Source organism: Pelobates fuscus, chromosome 13 (assembly GCF_036172605.1).
Source record: "Pelobates fuscus isolate aPelFus1 chromosome 13, aPelFus1.pri, whole genome shotgun sequence".
Classification (NCBI taxonomy): domain Eukaryota; kingdom Metazoa; phylum Chordata; class Amphibia; order Anura; family Pelobatidae; genus Pelobates; species Pelobates fuscus.
In genome coordinates, this window is record NC_086329.1 from 95,850,471 (window position 1) to 95,878,287 (window position 27,817).

Here is a 27,817-nt window from a genome sequence, read left to right on the forward strand (position 1 = left end):
TACACATATGTGCCTTTTTTTCCTCCTTTTAGTGAAAATCATCTGCACTAGAATCAAAAGATGGGTGCAATGCACCACAACTGAGAGAGTCATATATATGGCTGCTGATAATTGTACTTCAAATGTGCAGACATGGTACATTAAAACTAATGTACTTTTAGTAAATGGACCTCAAATCAAAACTTTGCCTTAGTGCCAGTGCCATTGGATAGTCAAATGACCCGTGAAGCAGTTACCAAGTTCAGAAATAAAGTATCTGAAGGTTGAAACAGAAGCGGATTACGTACAGAAGAAGAAGCAATATCACTATGAAAACTCAAGCCTTGCTGTTCATTGATCTACAAATTCACCTGGATAGACACTGCCCAGGTATAAATTAGTTTACACAAGTCTACAACACTACCAGTCTTGGCAGCTAAATTCTGCAACTCAAGTCAGATCTTGAAATAAAAACTCGAAAAGGTCTTCTGACTTTTCAGCAGAGTTTCAGCAGAGAATTCAGCCTATTTTGGTCATCATGAAAAGCAAGCCCTTCTTCGAGTCCATGAGGACAAACTCATTAGAACACATTTAACCCTAATCCAACTGAGCTTTAACAGATCTAGTTTGCATTATACTATCTAGACAGGGTATGAGGAAAAAATCAGATCTGACTCCAGGGTGAATATAAAAAAAATATATATTAAAAATCAACATAGAAAAATCAGATACAAACCAAATGACATCGCAAAAACCCTGCTATTGTGCATTAAGAAAAGTGTAAAGACAGAAATGTAGTTTTAATGTGCACAAAACAAAGGCTCAGAAACATCTTAAGGCCAGAATATAATTAAATGTCCCCAGCATGCCGATTCTAAGTTATGAATCCATTGGCTGTATATATGTGTTTAAGTTTTCCAAATGTTAAACCTCTTTTTATATGCGGATTACACATGCTCACAGGCAACTCTCAAACTACTCTTCATCATAACAAATCATTGTAAAACTGCGAGAGCATATATGGAGAGAGAGAGAGAGAGAGAGAGAGAGAGAGAGATGTATATGCACATTCACATGAGAGAGAAACAGAAACAAAAACTTTCATCTGAACATCTGCAAAGCCACATAGAGCAGCAATCAATGAATTAAAGAGGGGGCAGGGACACTTCCTGCAAAATCTGGAATTAGGTCAAACTCCCTGAGCACAGTGCAGCTAATGCAAAGCACTGGTCACTCCTTTGAGCACATTTACATATTCTGATTTCTCCCAATATTTTCTCATGTTCTACATACTGCAAATTACTTAATGTGACTGGTTGATACAGAAAAGTATTAAATACTTAATTTGGGCCAGAAATATATGACTGCATGAAACCAACCATGCCAAATGGGCTTGTAACGTTATTTCACAATATTCAATTTGTTCCCGATTGGACAAAAAAAGAAAAGGAAAAAAAAAAAGAAATTACAAAAATTGCATAAGGATTTAAATTTTAAAAAAGGCAAAATAGAATTTAAACCCTGAGAAACCAAAAAAATACCTCTTCAAATTTGCCAACAAGAGACGGAATATATAGCAGTGTAAGCTCACAGCAGCGATGGCAAACCGTTGGCTCTTTTTGGCTGGCTGAGTATATTAAAAAAACACAGTGCGCACAACAACTGCAGCACCAAACAGCTACCTATCACTGGTCTGTACACTGGGATAGGTCAGAATTTATTGATAAGTCTTCTGCTGTAAAATGTTACGACTCTATAAACTCAATATAAAATGGATCCCTGCAGTTTTATGGCCTTCCAGTTAGCACACAGCTATTACTCCCACTCTCGTTAAAATCAGCGGGTAGCTCGTTAGGCTACTGTATGACGTTGTCTTTCAGTCACACTGTTGCACTCTCCAAGGGAATGTCGCATTGATGCTCCACAGTTTCTATTTCAGTGATTTCAGTCCCTTCAAGTTCCTCACTTGAGATGATAACAGTTCCTTCCTCCTCCACCAATGTAAAACTATTTCCGTTCACATGATGCCTTACTAGGTCCTCAAGTTTGACCCGATAACCCTCAACTTCTTGCTCCTTCTCCATAAGTTGCTGCCGGTATTCTTGGGCTCTGCAGGTGGCTTCATGCAATTGTTGCTGCAGTGACTGTCTGGTTTGGTCGTGGTCATTGGCCTATGGTGGGATAAACATACAGACATTCTGTAGAACAGTAATTAACAGATGGGCAGATGACTTTGTATTCTGCATTAAAATGCACCTCTGGGTGAACGCAGATAGTCACCTTTCGTTTACAGGTAAAGAAAGTATACAATGAACACCTAAACAAAGAGAGAGCCTGTCTAGCAAATAGGTCAGATTTGTAAATTATTTTTGACTTAATTAAAAAATACCATTGATTTAAAAAAAAAAAAAAAAACACAGGATTCCAGCACTAGCAAAATTCGCAACTACAATTGTTAATATGAGATGTCAGCTGAAGTAGCTAGAAATAAAAAATGCACTTGCCTTACGATATAGTGTTTGAAACTCATTCCACTATGAACTTACCATTCAGCAAAAAATGCTTTAATTATACACACAGTGCATTAGTAACAAGGATATTTTACGTAGCAGGCAGGGTTAAATATATATTACTAAGAAGAAATAAAATCTTTTTCAAACTTGCTTTGATAAGAAGCATGGACCGTTTTTAAGCTTTTAGTTAGCAGCAAAAGCAGGCAAGTACAATCAGCAGAGACAAACCATAGTTAGCGTGTACAGCACATAACCCTAACACCAACGTATCCCCCCATTCTTCCCTAGTGTGCGTCCTTACCTCATTCTCTGCAGTTACTTCACTAATTGGCTGAAGGCGGCACTTTTTAGCAGGGGGCTGCTCAGCCTCTGTCACAGTCTCTTCTACAAATTGTTCTTCCCGCATGCCTATAACTGGAGGTGGGTGGGAGATACCGAGCAAATTACAAACCACACAAATCAAACAAAGTTAAGGAAAACTAAAGCAGTGAAAATTACTAAAGCAACCAGACAAAAATCAAAAAAGGCCCGACTCTAAAATGCACAAAGCACACAATACTATTATATGCTTCAGAACAAAAAAAAAACAAAAAAAAAACAGAGGGAAAAACATAAAATGTAATTATGTAAATCTTCTATAGTGGACTTGCATTACATGAAATACGTCACACCTAAAACCACTGCTAATAAATTGTTCAAATACATATATTCTAATTAGAATGCAAAGAGTGGCCAGAATGCATTTACCAGTGTTTTCAAACACACTGCTGGTAGTCTTTGACAAATGATTAAAAATTAAAATTACTATGGAGTGAAAAGGGAGCAATGTGGCTTATAATTATAATTATCAATAAAAATAAACAAAACAACTTATATCAGTGTATCACAGAACACATACAGATCTCTCTCAGTTACATTGACCGTTTGGTCCTGTGCTCAGCTTAGCAGCAAAGTCGTTACCTTGTTGTCCATTTTCAATGGTCACAAAGAGTTGATGGCGGATGTGATCAGCGGAATACGCTTCCTGAAGTGTACCCATTGGTATGCCGCCATCAGTTACAATAGTAATAACTCGTTGTCCTTGATCTTCTACCATCTGCTGAACTGATGAACTCAGGGAATCCAAAGACACCATTTCAGCGCTGTGGCCTGGACAAACAAAACGCTTTGTTACAATTTGCTTTGTCCGAGCCTTTCTGTAGCAAATTTGTGAGATTTAATAACCCCTATCATGTGCTACATGCAATATAAGGGAGTCCGTGCTCACAATTTCAAGTTCTTTGTTTCTAGTCAGACTTACAATGTTACATGCCACTGCACAATCACTATGTTTAAATGTGACCAGTCATCAACATTACAGGAGAATTCTAAACCACTACTCTGCTTCTGACAATTGTTTGCCTGGAGGCACATGTTGGTAATTGCAGAGTTCAATGCATGGTCATCTTAACAGTTTCACTACAAAAGATAATGAAACTAGAAAAATACAATGAAAACAAACATTTTTAACTACTTATTTGCAAAGAATCTAAGATAAACAATGTGTAGCTAAACCTATAAACATGTATATAAACATATGCACTGATGAATATAGAAAAAAAACACATCAGGACCTGCATTATCATCAACTACCTTCCCCATAACCTCTGGTATAAGAAAAAGCAAGCACGGGGAGTAAGAGCTAGGACACAAAGAAGAATTTTATTTAAAAAGGTGTTGTGATCTGAAAAGTATAACAAAAAAAGTGTGTTTTTTTTATTTTAATACAGTTCATGCCAACCATTATAAAAAAATAAATTTTACCAAGGATAGGGCTCTGCTAGTATTTCCTTTTAAGAAACCTTGAAAAGAAAATGGCTGAGATTGCAATTCTGGGAGAAGAAGTTTGAACAGATCTCCTGAGCTACTTCACTACATATCCTACAAGAGCAATAAGGGGACACAGGCAAGATAAAACAACTATTGGATTCTGTATATGAACACACACATTAATCTGCATTACTCACACTGGGTGTTGTCAGATCCTGAGAGAGGAGTGGAAGCTTCTGCTATTGCTGCAAATGTTGCCAGGACAGAATTGGAATTGGTGAACTGGATATTATTGCCATTAATGTTTGCTACAGCAAGACAGAGAGAAAGGTTTCATAACATGCAAGGATTGGTTTCATCATGGTTTTAATGTTCTGTACAGACAACCTGAGCATTGCAATTGCAAGACAACACTACAGCTGTTAGGGCAATCACATATGTAAAACAATGTAAACCAATAATGTACCTAGTCACAGTTTTTTTTTGTTTGTTTTTTTAAATGCGTAACTGGTTAATCTGGGTGATAACGCAAAAAAATAAAAAATCATGACATGAAATCAAACTACATCATAGCATACTACTCCTAACAATATAGTGTTCCACTCATTATGTATATTTAGGACCATCATAAATTAAATGAAGGGGGGAAAAAAAGGAGCGAGGAGGGGAGTTTATGCTTCCTGTAGGCAATTCCGCTTCATCTTCTCAAATGCACTCAAATACTTCTCATCTAATCAAATGCTTCCCTATGATAAGCATTAGAGAACATTTGACATCCTCATGCAATGCGTGAGGACGTCAAATATCACAGAACGGAGTCTGACTAATGGTGGAGCGGAAAACACTACAGGTGTTTTTAGCCTTGCAATGTAAACATTGCTGTATATACAAATCAGAACAATTTTACATAGCATGACCAAAACGACAGGAACACTGTGCTTAGAGAGGTCTATGAGAGTTAGGTGTTTTTTTTTTTTAAATTGTATTAAAACTAGGTTTGGGGTGAAACTAGTCTTAAACCAAACTTCATCAGATCTAACTTGCCTGGGAGTAACAGTTCCTTTTTCCCCTCGCCACAGTAAGTGCCAATTAAGCTTTTACTGGAGTGAATGGTGCTCCAGAAGCAATCAAAAAGCATAAGGACCTCTGTAGCCCTTCTGATTTAGGGTAACACAGTTATATCATTATAATCCAGACCTGCGTGATCATTACTTCCATATTGCTTGACGTGTGTAGAAATCCACTTGTGCAGCACTGCCTGAGTTTAATTTGACCTTACATGGTATTGACTTTGCCATGACCACCAAATATGCTGGGTGACTTAAAAAAATTACAACTACTGCAAATTTTAGAGAAATTAATGGACATACAACTTAAAGACAGTTCTACATTCAACCCTGTTATTTAGCAAGTTTGATTAGGCCATACAAGTATGTGGCTGCAGAGAGAATACACAAAAGGTTTTTGGACTATTTGGCATTACCAATTCACCACAATGCTTTATTCTGTGCATAAGCCCCAAATGCCTCCGATGGGGATTAACACAAATAATGAGGTACAATTCAGGAGCATCTGGATGATTAAATACAGATACTGATCACAATATTTATCATTGCCTGTATTTTGCTACCGCTTTCTAATTAACTTCCTGTCCAGGAGCACCTAAACAACCAAAATATAGAATAAGATGATGGAAATATGCAACTGAAATACTGAACCGAAATAAGGCAATACCCTTGGACTGAATTTGCAATGAGTTTGGTGAGAAATTTGTATTGCCCCAACAGCTGGGACATATACTTCCGGGCGCCAGATAGGCATTTTTTTTGTCCTTTAGAACTGCTGCAGGCAAGGCTGCTTAAGGGAGCACATGGCCAGGTGCAGACCTCAGTAATCACTTACTCGTTGTCATCGCTGAGTGAGTCAGAGTGCAGCCGCCAGATTTCCCAGCATGCACTCTGACTCAATGAGTGCCATGACCACAAGTGAACGATCACTGAAGTCTGCACCTAAGCTAGATTTTATTAATTTATAAATTAAAGCTATATGGAAAAAAAAAAAATAGCATAATGTAGAGTTTTTGGTGTTTGGTGTGTACACAATGCCCCTGAAGTCTCACTACTTAACTCTCTACCACTTAGGAATTATCCATTTCATGTCAGACCTCCCCTGGCTAAGACTCACAGAGCCTCCATATAAAAAAGAAAGACAGACTACTACAACTGACAAGAGATAAAAGATGTACCTAATGTTCCTGTAAGTTTTCTTGTAATTGTCCTATTTATTATTACACCCCCCTCTCATAATAATGTAAAGCGCTACGGAATTTGTTGGCGCTATATAAATGGCAATAATAATAATAATTTATATGCTCAGCTTTTTGAAAGAAAAATAGATCATTATTAAGCTACATGGAAGAGACTTACCAGTGGTGGTTTTCACACTTGGAGTGGACACAAAATTTGATAGGCTTGTCAGATCCCCAGATGTTAGTATAAGCTGTGGTGAAGACACAGTGACTGAATTCGATCTCATAGATTGCAGATGAACATCTCCTTGCATTGCTTCCTGGAAACATCACAAGAAAATAAAAGGGGTGAAAATCAATATTAAAAGTCAAATCTCCGCCCCTTAAATTAATTTTGCCCCTTAACCTGTAATGCCAATAATAATAAAAAAAAAAAAAAATACACTGTTTCAGTTGTCAATTTTCTACAAGCTGTGATGAACCATTTATCACCTCCTTCAGTCTAAGATAATAACCACAGCCCTTTCTATAATGCTTACGTAAAAGGATGCATAACATAATGATAATCAGGATGAGGAAGCATGAGTCTGAACTGCAACGGGAGGTGGTGATTGGTTGATAGTGTAACAGTCATCCATTGCTGGTACAAACTGGCATGGGCTAAGGAAGAGTAATTTTTGCTTCAGCAAATCCTGTGTCAGCGGTATTGTAGGCGGACAGGGAACATTTTAAACTGTTAGAAAAAGGTTTAGTACAGAATCTTTAAATGAATAACGTAATATATTATAGTGTGATTGGCTTTGAAGCAAACAAGGGTAATAAAAACAGATTTGAAATCTTTGTTAAAGGAATACTAGAAGCATCAAAACAACTTCAGCTTAAGGAAACAGCTTTGGTGTATAGATCTCGTCCCTGCAGTCTCACTGCTCAATTCTCTGCCAAGTTAAATCACTTTTGTTTCTGTTTATGCAACCCTAGCCACACCTCTCCTGGCTGTGACTGACACAGCCTGCACGAAAAAAATGGTTTCAATCAAATATTAACTTGCTATAAACGTTATTTACTCCTGCTCCTGCAGGGCCTAGAAGGCAGGAGTTAAGGACTACATAGTGCCAGGAAAACAGGTTTGTTTTCCTGGCACTATAGTGGTCCTTTAGGTCCCCCCCACCCTCATGGCCACCCTCCCGCTGGGCTGAAGGGGTTAAAACCCCTTCAGCCACTTACCATTACCCAGCACCGGGCTCTGTCAGCGCTGGTGACCTATCCTCCCCCTCCGACGTTGGCTCCCGAGTGGAGCCAAATGTGCCTGCGCGGCAAGAGCCACACGTGCATTAAAAACACCCATAGGAAAGCATTACTCAATGCTTTCCTATGGACGTCAGTATCTTCTCACTTTGATTTTCACAGTGAGAATCGCGGAAGCGACCTCTAGTGGCTGTCCGGGAGACAGCCACTAGAGGCTGGATTAACTCTGCAGTGTAAACATAGCAGTTTCTCTTAAACTGCTATGTTTTCAGCTGCAGGGTTAAAACTAGGGGCACCTGGCACCCAGACCACTTCATTGAGCTGAAGTGGTCTGGGTGCCTATAGTGGTCCTTTAAGACATTCTAGATTAAACAGACTGTGCAATAAAGAAACCTAGACTGTCTAGGTAATTTTTCAGGAAGTGCAAGTGACGTGCACAGAGGTGTGACTAAGGCTGCATAAACAAAGTTATATAATGCCTAAATAACAGAGAATTGAGCAGTGAGAATTCCAGGGCCTGGTCTATACATCAAAATTAATTAATTTAGTCAATGTTGTTTTAATGCCTATAGTATCCCTTTAAGAAGTCAGTCAGAAAATACTAACCCAATGCATGTTAGTTTAGGTAATCAAAAATTATTCTGTGAACGCACAATGAAAACTAAGAAAAGAAGGGGAAATACCTTCATTAATGTGCTTACCTGTATAGTAATCAGCAGCTCAGGATTGTTTTGGTCCAGGGCGATATCGAAAGCGGTTTTACCAAACTTGCTGAATGCATTGACGTCTGCTCCATTTTTCAGCAGCAGCTCTACCACATCCTTGTGACTGTGCTCTGTAGCCCAGTGCAAAGCCGTCATTTCCAGCATGTCCTTGGCATTGACATTGGCACCATTCTAGGATAGAATAAAAGTAAATACAGAATCGTGTCCATCTACTCCTGCTCAGAGCATCATTCAACGGGGATTTAGTTTTATCACATCGTGTTATCCTCCAAGCAATACATACACACAGGACTTTCATTTTATTTTTTAATTCTATATTTCCTCTCAAGTTCAAGCTATAGATAGGATAGCCCCTTAAGGACACAACTTATGGAATAAAAGGGAATCATGACGGAATATTTCCGTCTGAGCTGGGTCGTGGCTCGACCTCTTCCTCTGTTCTGCGACTAGCGGGCGATAATGCGCATGCATAGCAAATGCTGCACGCGAATTAAAACTTCACCATAAAAAAGCACCGAATCAATGCTTTCCTATAGGGAAAACTCTGACCCTGGATGTCCTCACGCAGAGCGTGAGGACATCCAGGATTTGATACCGGACCAGGTCTGTTTGGATGCAGGAAGCACCACTGGAGGCAGACTTAGAGCTGCAGTGTAAACATTGCAGCACTAAGGGCAATAAGGACACTGCACCCAGACCAGTTCAATTAGCTGAAGTGGCCTGGGTGCCTACAGTGTCCCTTTAAATGCCAAACTTGTTTTTGCAAATTCGTCTGAGACATTTGGCTCAAATTCTACTACATTATTAAAATTCTTCTGTGTTTACATGAACAAATAAATGCTAACCAAATAAAGCCCTGATATTTGCAAATTAATCTCATTTCTGCAGTGAGATTCATTTCAAAAGAGCTCAACTGCATTGCAACAAATACATGTTAAATGGTTTGTGAATTTCTCTGCCAAAAATCAAAGCTGCTAATAGAGTAGTGACAAAACTTTTGTCAACTTGAGGATTTACCATATGGTAGTACCTACTTTGTTTGACATCTTTTGAAAGCGTTGAAAGTTCAAGGAAATTTCATGAGACTTCATGAGCAGTTCATAAGGATATTTTTATGTGATGCTCTTTTTTTTTTTTTAAATTAAAATAAAATAAGCAGCTCGTTACTCCTAAACCAGAACAAGCATGACAACTGGCTTATTCTGCAATGTTACAAAATCTTTTGAGTACCACCAGGAGAATTTAGGGAGGCACTTCAACTCTGGAAATGCATCACTTCCCAATGTTGGACACAGGAGAGTTCAATTAAAAACAGCTTATCTCTATAAGCAAAGGGGCATACAATAAGGAAGAAGCAGGGAGTCTGGTAACTAGAGAGTTCAGAAGAAAAATCAGATTATGACTCAGAAAACTACTTTTTGTTTTTATGATTTATCCTGTATTATCATATGTTAACTGACAAATATTTGCATAACAAGCTCCCTTAATATTTTTTTTTTTTTTTTAACCCCTTCAGGACCAAACTTTTGGAATAAAAGGGAATCATGACATGTGCTTCCTGGGTCAGTGCTGCATACATTCAGTGTCTCCACGCTCTGCATGGAGGAGCTGAACATTCCCTATAAAGATGCATTTATTCAATGCATCTCTATGAGGAGATGGACGCAACACAGTGTTTCGCAGAGCGTGTGCGAAAGCCTCCTAATACTTTCTATCAAGTTTGATGAGCTCAGCTAAGAGGGCAGAGTGTGAGGAAAGCCAGCTGCGACTGACCAGCGTAGCACTGGAAAAAGTTAAGTAAACTCAAGTTTTTAACTGGGATAAGGGGGAGTCGGACACCCAAATTTATTTTATAACTATATTGTCAGGAATACACATTTGTATTCCTGAGATTATAGTGTTCCTTTAATTTTCTTAAAAGCTGCACTTCTGCTGCTAGTTCATGGAACTGACAAGATTAGCTGTGCTCAATACACTCTCACAGTGAGCAAGTTAAACAGAAGTAACCCTTGGAATCCCTCCCACTAGGTATTCCATACAGTTAAGCATCCTAGGAATGTTGTGACTGGCCCACTTGGTGGCTATTCTCTGCATTGCCTACAGGTTCTTACTCTAGGTGAAAATGTACATGTTACCAATTTACAAGTAGTCTCCTAAGCAACTAAACATTATTATTATTATTATTATATTATTTATATAGCGCCAACAAATTCCGTTATTATGTTAGCATTTTATTGCATCCTGTGCCTATTTTATTTCTAGAGACAGGCAACAACATGCTTCATGCAGTTCTCTAGTACCTGTCATTTTATGGGAACATCAGACAACCTCTTTCCACAATGCAAAATAAGTTTTACCTTGACAAGCAAGTCAACAATATGTAGGTGGCCGTCTGATGCTGCCATGTGTAGAGGTGTCCTGTCAACTTTGGTCCGGGCATCTCTGCTGATACCCGCCTGGAGAAGAACTTTCACAGTGGAGTAGTGGCCACATTGTGCCGCCATGTGGAGGGGAGACGTTCCAAGCTAGAAACACAGACATCATTCATTAATCAGGCTTATCAGTCACAAAGAGAGAGTGCAATTGTTCTGTTACAGACCCCAAGAACTGCTCAGAAATTTGCAGCTGGATATGCAAATAGATATAAGGTAAACCTTCTAAGGGACCCCAAAATAAAGCACTACTGAAGGGATGGGAGGGCAATTTAAATAGAAGTTCTGTCATATGGAGTTTTTAACAAAATTATTTATTGAAAGCAACGTTTTTAAATTTTTCTTAATGGAGTTTACGTCATGTTATGTTTACAAAGAAGAGATTTATTTATTTTATGTATACATTTATATACATAAAAAAAGCTTGGAAATAATATAGGTTAAACATTTACTGAAATGTTAACTTTATCCTAACTGGCAAAGCTTTCCCAGGGATGTGCTAGGTGGTTCCACATTTAATAACTTAGAACTTACTATTTAAAAATCAGGTAATGTCAAGTTACCTGGGTGTACTTAACGGAACACTATAGTGTCAGGAATATAAATATGTATTCCTAACAATATAGTTTTAAATAAGCTATGTCTGTTACCGACCACCCTCTCTATGGAGATAAAAGGTGAGTTTTATTTACCTTTTGTCCATTGCCGTGGCTGTCCGACCTCCATTGTCACGATCTCAGCCAATTCAATGCTTTCACATGGAAAGCAGTCAGAGGCTATTGCACATGTGCGGCAAAGCCCTGTTCTGCGGCAATCAGCATCTCCTCACAGAGATGCACTGAAACAGAGCATCTCTATGGGGAGCGTTCAGCATCTTATTTATTACTGGTATTTACTTCATGCAGAGCATGGAGACACTGAACATTTGTACTGCACACTGTGCAGCACTGACCCAGGAAACACCTCTATTAGCCATCTGAGTGACTGTCACTAGAAGTTTCACTAGGCAGCAATGTAATATGGCAGCTTTACATTAAAAAAGCCTGCAGGGACAGGTTATAGACACCATAACAACTACATTAAGCTGTAGTGGTCCTGGTGACTATAGTGTCCCTTTACAGTAAAAAAAAAAAAAAAAAATGATTGTTACAGATCTGCTTTTAAAAGCTTGATTTCTGAAGTACAGTATGTGTGAAGAGTATGTCCTCTTTCTTCATGTTACAAAAAGTGCAAACTTCAATAGAATTGCAAATCTTATAAATTAGCCTGGTTACAAATCCTCTGGCTTCCAATCATACAACAGGCCCTGTTACTTCCCGTTTAGCTCAGTTGAACTAAATCCAAGAATCAATTGCTCAGAGCACCTGCCTTGCAAAGACTTCTCATTGAGCTGCATTGGGAAGTCTGTTATTGGACAGTCACAGAAAGTACGGGCTAGTGACAAAGGAGAGGGCTTGCAAAGACTGCAGGGTTTGCAAACTGGTTTTAGATATAAAGGGGGAAAATGCAGAATTAAATGAATGTATATTTCCACTGGGGGTGAATCTACTAAATCGTGATTTGAATTTTGTATTTGGGCAGTAGGGTATCCTTTTAAAGGTGCACTCTAAATCACATACCCGCCACAGATCATTGCAGTATCATGGTCTGCCACAGATCATTGCAGTATCATGGTCTGCCACAGATCATTGCAGTATCATGGTCTGCCACAGATCATTGCAGTATGATGCTTTCTGTATATGTGTGCTGCCCCGCTTTTCTGACAATCAGCTTTGAAACAGCGCAAGTGTCCTCGGCACCCATAACTATTTCTCCATGCTTTCACATTATCAGGGCAATGACAGGCTGAGAGTGCTAGGGACTTTCTATTACTAGCACTATAGTTTCTCTTTAAGGTTAAAATTTCATAGAAATCTGACCAACACTATGCCTTTGAACTACCCAAACCTTAATATTATGTCCCACCTTAATCACATCTTATAAAAGTCAAGCACACTGTGCTTGGAGCCATGAACTGCAAAACTATAGGTTACACACAAAACCTTCCATCACAAACCAAGACATGGCAAGTATAAATATAAATAGATTTGTCCACCACTTAAAGATTTCTCTTACATACCCAGTCAGTAGTAAACGGTGCTCCATTTTGCATTAGTAATCGCACTTGTTCATCTTCTCCATTGCGAGCAGCTTCTAACAATCTTTTGCCAAGGTCCAACGCCATCTGCCCACAGTCAAAATAACTGAATTAACATATATGCAGAGATTCCATAGTATGGCATAAGTTGGTGTAAACACCTTATGAACATCATGACACATGGAAAAAGGATCCTGATTAAATTAAACAAATCAAAATGTTTATTGATAAACACCACATGATCAGTAGTAACTGAACTCCAGATTGAACACCTCAGTTCAAAATCATGAGTATTAAAGGGACGCTACACAGCATAAAACGCTACAGCTCAGTGTTCTAGTTATGTTGCCAACTTCTATGGGCACTTTTTGGAAGTGATCTTACAAACATTACTGGGCTCTCCTCGACACCCTCATACTACCCTCTCTCTCCTCAACCGCATTGATCCTGTTGAATTTACATATCCTGCCACCTTATACCCAATGTTCTCAGCCAGTCAAAGCGGTTTAGGTTGGATAAAATCAACATGGATAATAAAATGAGTCAGTTGCATATTATCATTATGGCCAAGGAGCTCTCTGGGTGCTTGGGAGAATCCCGTTTTAGTCGAACTTTCCAAACAGTTTGATAATTACTGGGGAATGGCCACAGACTATTATCAATTAACCATGCCCTGTATCAGTCAAACTGCTTAGAGTGCATTTTTAATACAAAAATGGTTCCCTTTTTGAAACCATAACACCTTGAATTTGTCAACGAAAGCTTTCTAAGAGATTTGGGGATATTAGGCACGCCTAGCCTATAAACCACTACAGTGGGCTATGGTGGTTATGGTTCTTAGAGTGTTCCTTTAATCCCCTCAATACCAAAGTTTAAGTATAAACATTTTCATGTTTTTGCAGTAGAAAGTCTGGTTCACCACACCCACCCCGATGTATACACTAGTTATGATCATTAGCCCAAGAGATATGAATTTCTCTGCCAGATGCTCTATCACCAATATAATGCCTGTAAAGCTGCTGAAAATGTAAGTGCATATAGGCCCACTTCAGAGAAACTGCTGTTTACATTAGGGTTAATCCAGCCTCTAGTGGCTGTCTCATTGACAGCCACTAGAGGTGCTTCTGCGCTTCTCACTGTGATCTTCCGAAGCAGCCCAGCGCTGGAGAAAGGTAAGAATTTAACCCCTTCCTACCTCTTCAGCCCGGCAAGAGGGGGGCCATGATGGTGGGGAGGGACCCGAAGACCCTATAGAGCCAGGAAAACAAGTTTGTTTTCCTGGCTCTATAGTGGTCCTTTAAAACCCCTTAAGGACACATGACATGTGTGACATGTCACGATTCCCTTTTATTCCAGAAGTTTGGTCCTTAAGGGGTTAAAGGGTTACTCAAAGCATCATGACTTCAGTGATTTAAAGTGGCTGCCTGGAGTCTGAATGTGCAGCAATTTCATTTTGAAACAATACACGTGGGGAATTAAACTTCTCTGCTTCCTGAAATTTAACTCCACCTCTGGCAGAGTCATTTGTAGTTCTAAGCCAGCCACCCAGCCAGCTTGGAACAACAGTTCTGTGCTGGCTAATGTCGATTCTGTGTATTCCCATGCACCACATTTAATTAATTGACTGAATAGACTTCCAGTTTGCAGAAGACTTTTGATACTGGCCCAGCGGAGAACTCTTGTAAGAGGGCAAACTATTGCAAAACTGTTAGCCCCATTACCCAGAAATGGGGTGAGTGCATATATTTACTTTGCATCTGAACAAACCTTTAAAAAAAAAAAAAATAAATAAATAAATAAAAGCTGGTGGAAAATTAGGTAAGTGCCACTTAAGGACAGTGAGTTTCAGAACCCCTCAAAAATCTGACTAGTACTCTGGTAACATGAGCTAAATTGATGTGTTAATTGTCCGGAAACAATAGACCTTTAATGCATTGTGGGTGAAGAGTGGTGAAAAATGGGGTTGGTGTTATAACATGTTCAAATGTCAATCATTTGTTGCATCACTCAATTTAGAGTTCCTAACTGACAATGGAAGTAACAACAACACAAGAACTGTGCAGCGGGAACCTCGTGAAATGGATTGCCGTGGCCGAGCAGCTGTACACAAGCATCACATCAACATGTGCGATGCCAAGTGTTGGATGGAGTGATTTAAGGCTGTAGAGGAAATGTCTGCTGGAATGATGACACATTCTTCATTATCTGGTAGTATGATGGAAGAAGCTGGGTCTGGTCTTTGCCAAGAGAATACTATGTCCTATACACATTGACCCATAAAAACACACACCTACTGTCCCTGCACATGCACAAAGGGACCGCGACAAACGTACATAGACCGATAAGTGGCTGTCTACATTAGATGATAATGATGGTTGGGTGGACACTGACCTGTGTTCTTCCTAACTTTCGCCTTTGTCACAATTGTCAGAGGTGGGGGAAAAAAAAAAAAAATAGTACGAAGAAGTAGTGCCTACTTTGTCTTATGTTTTAAAGAGAAAAAGATCAGACATGAAGAACAGATTCTGAGGTAGGAAACAATAGGAGAAGGGGAAGTTTGTGGTGACAGAGCCTATTTAATAAAGTTTGTTATAGCAGTTTTAAAGAAACACTATAGCGTTAGAAATACAAACCTTTACTATCCCCCTGATACTAACTTCATGTCAGTTCCCCCAGCACAAAAGGGTTACATATAAGTTACATAGCTGAAAAGAGACTTGTGTCCATCAAGTTCAGCCTTCCTCACATTTGATTTTTGCTGTTGATCCAAAAGAAGGGAAAAAAAAAAATACAGTTTGAAGCACAATTTTGCTACAAGCTAGGAAAAAAATTCCTTCTTGACCCCAGAATGGCAGTCAGATTTATCCTTGGATCAAGCAGTTCTTACCCTACATTGAAAGATTATATCCTTGAATATTCTGTTTTTGCAAGTATGCATCTAGTAGCTGTTTGAACATCTGTATGGACTCTGATAAAACCACTTCTTCAGGCAGAGAATTCCACATCCTTATTGTTCTTACAGTACAGTGCCTTAGACTAAATCTTTCTTCCAGTCTAAACGCATGACCTCGTGTCCTATGTAAAGTCCGGTTTGTGAATAGATTTCCACACAATGGTTTGTATTGGCCCCGAATATATTTGTATAATGTTATCATATCCCCTCTCAGGCGACGTTTTTCTAAACTAAATAGGTTTACATTTGTTTTTTGTCAATCTTTCTTTTATTAAAAGGCATATAGTATGGGATACAGAAGAGAAATTGGAGGAAACGTTTAAACGATTTACAGTATAGGGTTTGCACATCAATACGCAAAGTTAGATTACATTTCCAGATTTTCTATGCCTCATTTTTTATATATATTGTAGTTAAACTTCAGTTTGAAATTACAAGCTAAGGATCAAAAGATCCAGATTGATAACTCGCTAAGTCAAGTTAGTCAGGCGTCAGGTGACACATGGGCGAGTAAAACACAGGATTCACAATAGACGTTAACACAACAGTACATCACCTAAGAATGGTAGCCTAATTTTATGTTAAACAAGCTGTCTTCAAGAAGGTACTAACACGTATAAAATAGCAATTGTAAAATTGAGTAGACGGGAGCAGAACAGAATTAAAACATATGAAAAACAACCTCCAGCTATGCTTGTCATTGCTTGACTGGTTATGGTAAACAATTAAATCTTGTTTAGATATATGCTAGCTTGTGCGCGACTGTAATCGCTTCATTTGTTGTCACGTGTGTATTCAGTAAGCCTGTCATTATAACAAGGCATGGCACGGTTACTTATAGCTTTTGCTGATATCCACGGTAGTGGAATTTGTGTGAATATATAGGTGTATTTGGTAACTTACTTCCGTTTGAAAAGTCGATGTATGTATTATAACTAGTAGTGTGTGCATGTGAGAAATGAGAGTAGCTAGATACGACAGTAAAATAGGCATAAAGGCATGGTCAGAAAAGTAAAAGTCCCGAAGTGTCCCTCAGAACGGAAACTGGCAGGTCACACTGATGGATGCATACTGTCCCCATAGAGGTGTGCCCGCTCATGAGGAACCAAGTTAGTCCTATTTTAGCCGATGCCCTTTGCTGCTACTTGTGTCTTGTCCGTGGTGTTCATCACAGGTGCGCTTCTAGACCGGGAGTCGGCTCCCTCTGCATGCCGTGAAGTGAGCAGTTTAGTGGCTTCTCGCTTTGCAGCAGTGGCGTGGAGGGAATGGCGTGAGACACCTTTGCTGCCGTTGAGAGTCCAGAAGGTGAGCTGGTAGCGGGTTCCATATGAGCTGCTGTCCCGCACTATCCCTTGAGCGGTACAGGTTGCTCGTGCAGTAGGTGTGGGTACATAGGTGGCAGGTTGTTGGGGGCGAGGTGCGTCCTCTCTCCAGCCCCGGGCCGGGATGAAGGCCAACATCCTTACTCCACGGACCCCTGCACTTCGGGCTGGGTCCTTCCCTTGTAGGGAGTAACGGGGGGAGCTGATGTTTTGCCGCCTTCTGTGGCGGCCGTCCCTCCGTCCATGTGGGTGATGCTTCCGGGTTTTACCCTTGGTGGCCCTCGGCCCAGGTGGGCCAGTAGTGTGTGATGCAGGCTTGTCTGAGTGCTTTAGGTCCGAGAGAGTCCTCCTCACCCTCCGGTTCTTGCCACCCCGTCCGCCATCTCGAGGGGCCGGCGCCATATAGGGTACGTAAGTTTCCAGTGCGACCCATAGCTGGTGGAAGTGCTCGTTTAGAGTCTGCAACAAGCGGTCTACAGAGCGCAGGACAGGTTCTTGCTGTTCGTTCGCCGTCGTTGCTGGCTGTGTGATAGTCGCCATTTTGGGTCGGGTCTCACACGTGGCGGCCACCTCGGGTGTCGCTAGGTGATTCTCTGGTGCTGGGTCGTCGTTTGCGCTTGCCGGGATATCCCCCACCGGCATGGGGGGGGGGGGGGGGGGAGAGGCAGAGTCCTCCGGGGAGACCTTCGTCCAAGGAGGCTGCTGCTGCAGAGGGATCGGCCGCTTCCCTCGCGTCGCCTGCTTTTGCCTCCCGTAGGCCTCAGGTCGATCTCCGGTAAGAGACCGCCGCTGGCAGTGAAAATTTGTGGCTGGTATCGTCGCTTTGGTGTGCCCTTTAGGCTGGGGCTGTCGTGAGAGCAGAATTGAGGGCTTTGTCTCGCATATTTTGTCCGCTTTTTAATTTTTGCCTCGGAGCCCATGTTGCATGCGACTGCTCGGCATGGCTGCCAGGCCAGGTTTACATTTGTTAACCTTTCTACACAGCTGATATGTTCCATTCCTTTTACACACACTCACTGACAGACACACACTCCCAGACAGACACACAAACACTCCCAGACAGACACACAAACACTCCCAGACAGACACACAAACACTCCCAGACAGACACACAAACACTCCCAGACAGACACACAAACACTCCCAGACAGACACACAAACACTCCCAGACAGACACACAAACACTCCCAGACAGACACACAAACACTCACAGACAGACACACAAACACTCACAGACAGACACACAAACACTCACAGACAGACACACAAACACTCACAGACAGACACACAAACACTCACAGACAGACACACAAACACTCACAGACAGACACACAAACACTCACAGACAGACACACAAACACTCACAGACAGACACACAGACAGACAGACACATTCTTGCACACACATACTTTTCTTTTTTGCTCCCTACCTTTTGGAGCCGATGGGGGGCATCTCCCTATCTGCTCCCGCGCGCGATTTAGTGATGCTGGAATATGATGTCATATTCCGGCGCCTGGCTTCACTACAGACGACGCGCACGAGGGAGCAGTGAGGAGCAGGAACTGAGCTCCTTTACTGGCCCTCCTCCCCAGCTGTGTAAGTTTTAGCAGAGTAGGCACCTGCAATGTGGGGAAAGCAGGTGCCTATTCTGCTATAACACAAGCGTGTACTCGCGGCTCGCCGGGCCGCAAAGATGGTCCATGCGGGCCGCGAATTTGACATGCTTGCTTTAGGTCAAGCATGTCAAACTCAAAGTCTGGCACAGGCCACATAAATAAGGTTTAAGTTTATGTGGGCCGCAAAAAACAAAACAAAACAAAAAACACCTTAAATTTTCATAAAAACGTAGGTTTATTTTGAAAAGTACAATATAAAAAAAAAAGCACCCCCTCTACTAAACCACAGCACCCCCTCTACTAAATCCCAGTCGTCCCCCCTCAACTACCCTGTGCCAAATTTGATCCTCCCGCTGACACACACACTCTGACAGAAATTAAAGGGACACTGTAGGCACCCAGACCACTTCAGCTCATTGAAGTGGTCTGGGTGCAGTGTTCCTATTGCATTTAGTGATGCAATGTTAAACATTGCAGTTCCAGAGAACTGCAATGTTTACATTGCAGCTCTAAGTCTGCCCTCTGTGGCCGTCTACCAGACAGCCACTAGAGGGCTTCCGGAATTTAAACTGACTTTTGGTCCGTTATCAGACGCTGGACCTACAGCGTCAGATTTTCCCCATAGGAATGCCTTGATTAATGTTTTATTATGGGGAGGTTTAATGCGCGCGCAACCATTGCCGCGCATGCGCTTTAGGTCTCCCCCACCGACGGGGAGACTTAAAGGGACACTCCAGGCACCCAGACCACTTCTGCCCATTGGAGGGGTCTGGGTGCCAACTCCCACTACTCTTAACCCTGCAAGTGCAATTATTGCAGTTTTTTATAAACTGCAATAATTACATTGCAGGGTTAACTCCACCTCTAGTGGCTGTCTACTAGACAGCCACTAGAGGGCACTTCCTGGTTCCTAGCACAGGAAACCTGTGCTAGAGCGTCGCTGGACGTCCTCACGCTGTGTGAGGACCTCCAACGTCGCTCATTTCCTCATAGGAAAGCATTTTCAATGCTTTCCTATGGGGAGCGCTAATAAGCATGCGCGGCATTGCATAGGTCTCCTCGGCCGGTGGGTGGGATCAGTCTCGCCCACCGGCCGACGGAGTCAGAAGGAGGAGCGGCGCGGAGGAGGAAGCAGCGACGTGGGACATCGTCTCTGCCTCAGGTAAGTTACTGAAGGTAAACCTCCCCTTCAGTAACCGGGGATTAGGGGTTGGGAGGGAGAGGGTACCTCCAGTGCCAGGAAAGCGGATTGTTTTCCTGGCACTGGAGTTTCCCTTTTAATGCGCATGACCCAGCGCCGAGGGACACCAGTGCTGGATTCAGGTAAGTGGCTGAAGGGGTTTTAAACACTTTAAGTGGCTGAAGGGGTTTTTAAAGCACACTACACTCCCCACACACACGGAAAAAAGTGGAATAGAAAAAAAGGAAAAACTATAGATAAGTACATTTTTTTTTCACTACCCCTGCTTTAAATACATTTATTTTCAAAATATAATTGTTACTGTATGTACTATATCAGGGGTAGGCAACCTACGGCACTAGTGCCATGCACGGCACTCGAGGTGTCTTTCCACGGCACTCAAGGCTGCTAGAGCCAAACAGGGTCTGGCCTATCAGGAGTCTCAGTGAAACTTCAGATATCTGCTAATACAAAGAGGTAGTGAAGGACAATCCTCAATTTATGCATTGCAGCACTTAGAGGAAGTGATCCGTGATCACTTCCTCCCAGCACTTGTGAATGGGAATCCACACTGTAGTAGAGCAGCCCACAGCTGATGTTGCAGCTCCTGTCCTTGACCTGTACCTGCCCAAGCTGGTCCCCAGTGGAACCCAGGGAGGCCACCCACACTGCTAGATATACACAGACCTGCAGAATAAGCCTCCCCTAATACAAATAATAGGAACAGCCCACACCCAAACATACACACAATCCCCACAAACGCAACACCACTAACAATCTACATACATGCACACAATCCCACATGCAGCCTCTCACATGCAAAACCCTCAACAGCCCCCATACACTACCTAACACACAATGTGACATATCCACCCACACACAATTCCACAAGCAGCCCTCATACACAGCCCACATTCATATGTATCATACACGATACCATAAACTACTAATGAACATATACAATATAATAGCTCATATACGCACAAATACGATACAAAGCAATTACAGTATATATAACACAAGCAGAATACGGCAGCACACACACCTCAATTTAAAAAAATAGGATCGGCAGGGCCGTTTGAAGGAATTTGGGGGCCCCAAACAAAATGGACATTACTCCCCCCCCTCCCTCTTTATGTTCTTCTCACCTCCCCTTCCCTGTAGCGTGGCCAAGCTCAAGGTGCACTTCCTGTCAGTCCGGCCGGGAACAGGAAACTGAATTTCCTGTACCACGTGGTACCCGGCCAGACTGACAGGAGGAAGAGGAGCTCGGCCACGCTACAGGGAAGGGGAGGTGACGAGAGAGGCAGTGCTGCAGCCGCCTGAGGCTCTCTATAGAGCGCTCAGGCGGCTACAGCCTTATAGGAAGTGCCGGCCCTGCTTGGGGGCCCAGGCCAGCTCATGGCCCCAAGCAATTGCTTGGTTAGCTTGCCTGGTAGTGACGGGCCTGAGGATCGGCACGCTACGTGACATCACAATCCTATATCGGCACAGTGCTGCTAAAAGGTTGCCTACCCCTGTACTATATAAATGCAGACATTCTTTTTACAGTCTGTTACCATTTTCAGTAAGCTGTACTGCTAGTAATGCTTTCAGGTCCTTACAAATGCCCCTAAGCAAGGTATGTTTGTCATTTCTACCCCTCTTTTTGCCCTGTCATGTAATACTTTAAATTTGCCCCCGCACGTAATACAATATATTTCTGCTACTTCGCGTAGTAACCCTCTCTTTCTGTCCCCTTTCTCGTTCCTGTCTAGCCCCTAAACATTCCTTTCTGTCCCACTCGTAATACTCCACTCTTTTTGACCCCACATGTAATAACCTCTTTGTATCCCTCAATTTCCCCATCTCGGTATACTCCTATTTTTTGCCCCCTCACGTAATAACCCTCTTTCCCCCCCCTCACATAATACCTCTATGTACTACCCATCTCTTTTTGCCCCCTCACATAATACCCCTCTTTCTTCCTCTTGTGTAGTACTGCTTTTTTTTTTTACCCCTCATGTAATACCTCACATTTTACCACTTTTTCTCTACCCTCCCGTAAGGCCACCTTTTTTTTTGCCCATTCACGTAAAACCCCTTTCTGGTTGCCATTTTACGCAATACCCCTTTTCTTTCTCCCTCCTCCCGTAATACCTTTCTCTTTCTGCCCACTCAGAAACTACCCTCTCACTCCCCCCCTCCCTCACATAATACCCTTGTTTCTGTCCCTTCACATTATACCCCTCTCTTTCAGCCCCTTCATGTAATATCCTTCTCTTTCTCCCTCCTCCCATAATGTCCCTCTCTTTGTACCCGCACGCAATACTCTTTTTCTGCCCCCTCACGAACTATCCCTCTCTCTACCCACTCCCGTAAAAATATAAGAGGGGCATGCTCCGGTAATACCTCTCATTTTGCCCCCTCCAGTAATGCCCCTCTTTCTCTTCTCCCCTCACACAGCACCCCCCCACTAGATTCTCCCCTCACACAGCACCCCCCCACTAGATTCTCCCCTCACACAGCACCCCCCCACTAGATTCTCCCCTCACACAGCACCCCCCCACTAGATTCTCCCCTCACACAGCACCCCCCCACTAGATTCTCCCCTCACACAGCACCCCCCCCTAGATTCTCCCCTCACACAGCACCCCCCCCCTAGATTCTCCCCTCACACAGCACCCCCCCCCTAGATTCTCCCCTCCCACAGCACCCCCCCCCTAGATTCTCCCCTCACACAGCACCCCCCCCTAGATTCTCCCCTCACACAGCACCCCCCCCACTAGATTCTCCCCTCACACAGCACCCCCCACTAGATTCTCCCCTCACACAGCACCCCCCACTAGATTCTCCCCTCACACAGCACCCCCCACTAGATTCTCCCCTCACACAGCACCCCCCCCCACTAGATTCTCCCCTCACACAGCACCCCCCCCCACTAGATTCTCCCCTTACACAGCACCCCCCCCACTAGATTCTCCCCTCACACAGCACCCCCCCCACTAGATTCTCCCCTCACACAGCACCCCCCCACTAGATTCTCCCCTCACACAGCACCCCCCCCACTAGATTCTCCCCTCACACAGCACCCCCCCCACTAGATTCTCCCCTCACACAGCACCCCCCCCACTAGATTCTCCCCTCACACAGCACCCCCCCCACTAGATTCTCCCCTCACACAGCACCCCCCCACTAGATTCTCCCCTCACACAGCACCCCCCCACTAGATTCTCCCCTCACACAGCACCCCCCCACTAGATTCTCCCCTCACACAGCACCCCCCCCCCACTAGATTCTCCCCTCACACAGCACCCCCCCCCACTAGATTCTCCCCTCACACAGCACCCCCCCCCACTAGATTCTCCCCTCACACAGCACCCCCCCACTAGATTCTCCCCTCACACAGCACCCCCCCACTAGATTCTCCCCTCACACACAGCACCCCCCCACTAGATTCTCCCCTCACACACAGCACCCCCCCCACTATATTCTCCCCTCACACACAGCACCCCCCCACTATATTCTCCCCTCACACACAGCACCCCCCCACTATATTCTCCCCTCACACACAGCACCCCCCCCACTATATTCTCCCCTCACACACAGCACCCCCCCACTATATTCTCCCCTCACACACAGCACCCCCCCCACTATATTCTCCCCTCACACACAGCACCCCCCCCCACTATATTCTCCCCTCACACACAGCACCCCCCCACTATATTCTCCCCTCACACACAGCACCCCCCCACTATATTCTCCCCTCACACAGCACCCCACTATATTCTCCCCTCACACAGCACCCCACTATATTCTCCCCTCACACAGCACCCCACTATATTCTCCCCTCACACAGCACCCCACTATATTCTCCCCTCACACAGCACCCCACTATATTCTCCCCTCACACAGCACCCCACTATATTCTCCCCTCACACAACACCCCACTATATTCTCCCCTCACACACAGCACCCCACTATGTTCTCCCCTCACACACAGCACCCCACTATGTTCTCCCCTCACACACAGCACCCCACTATATTCTCCCCTCACACACAGCACCCCACTATATTCTCCCCTCACACACAGCACCCCACTATATTCTCCCCTCACACACAGCACCCCACTATATTCTCCCCTCACACACAGCACCCCACTATATTCTCCCCTCACACACAGCACCCCACTATATTCTCCCCTCACACACAGCACCCCACTATATTCTCCCCTCACACACAGCACCCCACTATATTCTCCCCTCACACACAGCACCCCACTATATTCTCCCCTCACACAGCACCCCACTATATTCTCCCCTCACACAGCACCCCACTATATTCTCCCCTCACACAGCACCCCACTATATTCTCCCCTCACACAGCACCCCACTATATTCTCCCCTCACACAGCACCCCACTATATTCTCCCCTCACACAGCACCCCACTATATTCTCCCCTCACACAACACCCCACTTTATTCTCCCCTCACACACAGCACCCCACTATATTCTCCCCTCACACACAGCACCCCACTATATTCTCCCCTCACACAGCACCCCACTATATTCTCCCCTCACACAGCACCCCACTATATTCTCCCCTCACACAGCACCCCACTATATTCTCCCCTCACACAGCACCCCACTATATTCTCCCCTCACACAACACCCCACTATATTCTCCCCTCACACACAGCACCCACTATATTCTCCCCTCACACACAGCACCCCACTATATTCTCCCCTCACACACAGCACCCCACTATATTCTCCCCTCACACACAGCACCCCACTATATTCTCCCCTCACACAGCGCCCCACTATATTCTCCCCTCACACAGCGCCCCACTATATTCTCCCCTCACACAGCGCCCCACTATATTCTCCCCTCACACAGCACCCCACTATATTCTCCCCTCACACAACACCCCACTATATTCTCCCCTCACACAGCACCCCACTATATTCTCCCCTCACACAGCACCCCACTATATTCTCCCCTCACACAGCACCCCACTATATTCTCCCCTCACACAGCACCCCACTATATTCTCCCCTCACACAGCACCCCACTATATTCTCCCCTCACACACAGCACCCCACTATATTCTCCCCTCACACAGCACCCCACTATATTCTCCCCTCACACACAGCACCCCACTATATTCTCCCCTCACACACAGCACCCCACTATATTCTCCCCTCACACACAGCACCCCACTATATTCTCCCCTCACACACAGCACCCCACTATATTCTCCCCTCACACAGCACCCCACTATATTCTCCCCTCACACAGCACCCCACTATATTCTCCCCTCACACAGCACCCCACTATATTCTCCCCTCACACAGCACCCCACTATATTCTCCCCTCACACAGCACCCCACTATATTCTCCCCTCACACAGCACCCCACTATATTCTCCCCTCACACAGCACCCCACTATATTCTCCCCTCACACAGCACCCCACTATATTCTCCCCTCACACACAGCACCCCACTATATTCTCCCCTCACACAACACCCCACTATATTCTCCCCTCACACAGCACCCCCCCCACTAGATTCTCCCCTCACTAGATTCTCCCCTCACTAGATTCTCCCCTCACACAGCACCCCCCCACTAGATTCTCCCCTCACACAGCACCCCCCCCCCTAGATTCTCCCCTCACACAGCACCCCCCCCCTAGATTCTCCCCTCACACAGCACCCCCCCACTAGATTCTCCCCTCACACAGCACCCCCCACTAGATTCTCCCCTCACACAGCACCCCCCACTAGATTCTCCCCTCACACAGCACCCCCCACTAGATTCTCCCCTCACACAGCACCCCCCACTAGATTCTCCCCTCACACAGCACCCCCCACTAGATTCTCCCCTCACACAGCACCCCCCCCCCCCCCACTAGATTCTCCCCTCACACAGCACCCCACTATATTCTCCCCTCACACAGCACCCCACTATATTCTCCCCTCACACAACACCCCACTATATTCTCCCCTCACACAGCACCCCACTATATTCTCCCCTCACACAGCACCCCACTATATTCTCCCCTCACACAGCACCCCACTATATTCACCCCTCACACAGCACCCCACTATATTCTCCCCTCACACAACACCCCACTATATTCTCCCCTCACACACAGCACCCCACTATATTCTCCCCTCACACACAGCACCCCACTATATTCTCCCCTCACACACAGCACCCCACTATATTCTCCCCTCACACACAGCACCTCACTATATTCTCCCCTCACACACAGCACCCCACTATATTCTCCCCTCACACACAGCACCCCACTATATTCCCCCACCTCATGTAATACCCCTCTCTATCTCACCCCCCTTTCTGCCCCCTCATGTAATACCTTTCTGTCCCCCCCCCCCCTGTATATCGCTCGGTGTGATTATTATTATTATTATTATGAACCCTGTGGTGGTGATTATTATTAGTAGTAGTAACCCTGTGGCCCACCCTGTCTTTGCTGCCATTTTCCCGCCTCCTGGTGTAAACCCCGGGCTCCTCACTCACACTCACCGCAGGATTAGTGCGTGCTCCGGCAATCCGTCGGGTACGGGCACCTCGCGTTCTCCCTAATGCTCTGGCGATGCGTTCATTAAACTTTTCATCATTAAAGTTCAGGCCCCAGGAAAATGGCGGGGGTCGCGGAGGAACACACGAGATCTCAACGAGGAGAGGGGGGTGATACGTCAGCGGAGGGATTCCATCACTAACCAAGGGGCGCACCGCCCGCTTACAGAACTATATGGCTGGAGCTTCTGCGCGTGCGCAGTGAGACAGTGCAGCGTGCGGTGGTTTCCATAGCAACTAGATCAGCTTGTGGGATTTACAGCAAAAATTACAGACAGACACATAGACAGACAGCAAGATACATAGACAGATACATAGACAGACAGACAGATTCATAGACAGAAATACAGATAAATACAGTTGCAAGAAAAAGTATGTGAACCCTTTGGAATGATATGGATTTCTGCACAAATTGGTAATAAAATGTGATCTGATCATCATCTAAGTCACAACAATAGACAATCACAGTCTGCTTAAACTAATAACACACAAAGAATGAAATGTTGCCATGTTTTTATTGAACACACCATGTAAACATTCACAGTGCAGGTGGAAAAAGTATGTGAACCCTTGGATTTAATAACTGGTTGAACCTCCTTTGGCAGCAATAACTTCAACCAAACGTTTCCTGTAGTTGCAGATCAGACGTGCACAACGGTCAGGAGTAATTCTTGACCATTCCTCTTTACAGAACCAGGGCCGGTGCGTCCATAAGGCGGCACAGGCGGCCGCCTTAGGGCGCACCGGCTCTGGGGGCGCAAGATTTCGGTGACCGGCAGGAGGGAAGCGCTCCCTCCTGCCAGGTCAACTTCTGGACCCCCGGCGGGCGGCAGTGTTCTAATGAGAGGCGGCGAGGGAGCTCTAACCAGTCTGCTCTGCTCCCTCGCGCGCCGTGTGCTGATGCTGCGGGAGCCGGATTATGACGTCATATTCCGGCTCCCGGCATCAGTAGACAGCCCGCGAGGGAGCAGAGCAGACTGGTTAGAGCTCCCTCGCCGCCTCTCATTAGAACACTGCCGCCCGCCGCACTGAAGCCCCACTGGACCCCAGGGACACATCCACACCAGCTCT

The 27,817-nt window shown here is 44.3% G+C and overlaps 1 protein-coding gene across 1 annotated transcript; it reads right to left on the bottom strand.

Annotated features, from left to right (window-relative positions):
- Window positions 1-1,032: 1,032 nt before the first annotated feature.
- Window positions 1,033-26,887, bottom strand: GABPB2 (GA binding protein transcription factor subunit beta 2). Its single transcript, XM_063438960.1, has 9 exons — window positions 26,693-26,887; window positions 13,071-13,175; window positions 10,877-11,044; window positions 8,496-8,690; window positions 6,728-6,869; window positions 4,499-4,609; window positions 3,453-3,641; window positions 2,794-2,906; window positions 1,033-2,150 (listed from the first exon to the last, which is right to left on the bottom strand). Exons 2-9 carry the CDS (start codon window positions 13,173-13,175, stop codon window positions 1,860-1,862), a joined length of 1,314 nt encoding a protein of 437 aa, XP_063295030.1. The 5' UTR covers window positions 26,693-26,887; the 3' UTR covers window positions 1,033-1,859.
- Between the last annotated feature and the right edge of the window lie 930 nt (window positions 26,888-27,817).

Excerpts from the sequence above, each read along its gene's own strand:
- GABPB2 (XM_063438960.1), bottom strand. The coding sequence starts at position 13,175 with ATGGCGTTGGACCTTGGCAAAAGATTGTTAGAAGCTGCTCGCAATGGA. Across the intron at positions 4,610-6,727 it reads AAGTGTGAAAACCACCACTG|CAAACATTAATGGCAATAAT; the intron begins GTAAGTCTCTTC and ends GTCTTGCTGTAG. Across the intron at positions 2,151-2,793 it reads AAGTAACTGCAGAGAATGAG|GCCAATGACCACGACCAAAC; the intron begins GTAAGGACGCAC and ends ATCCCACCATAG.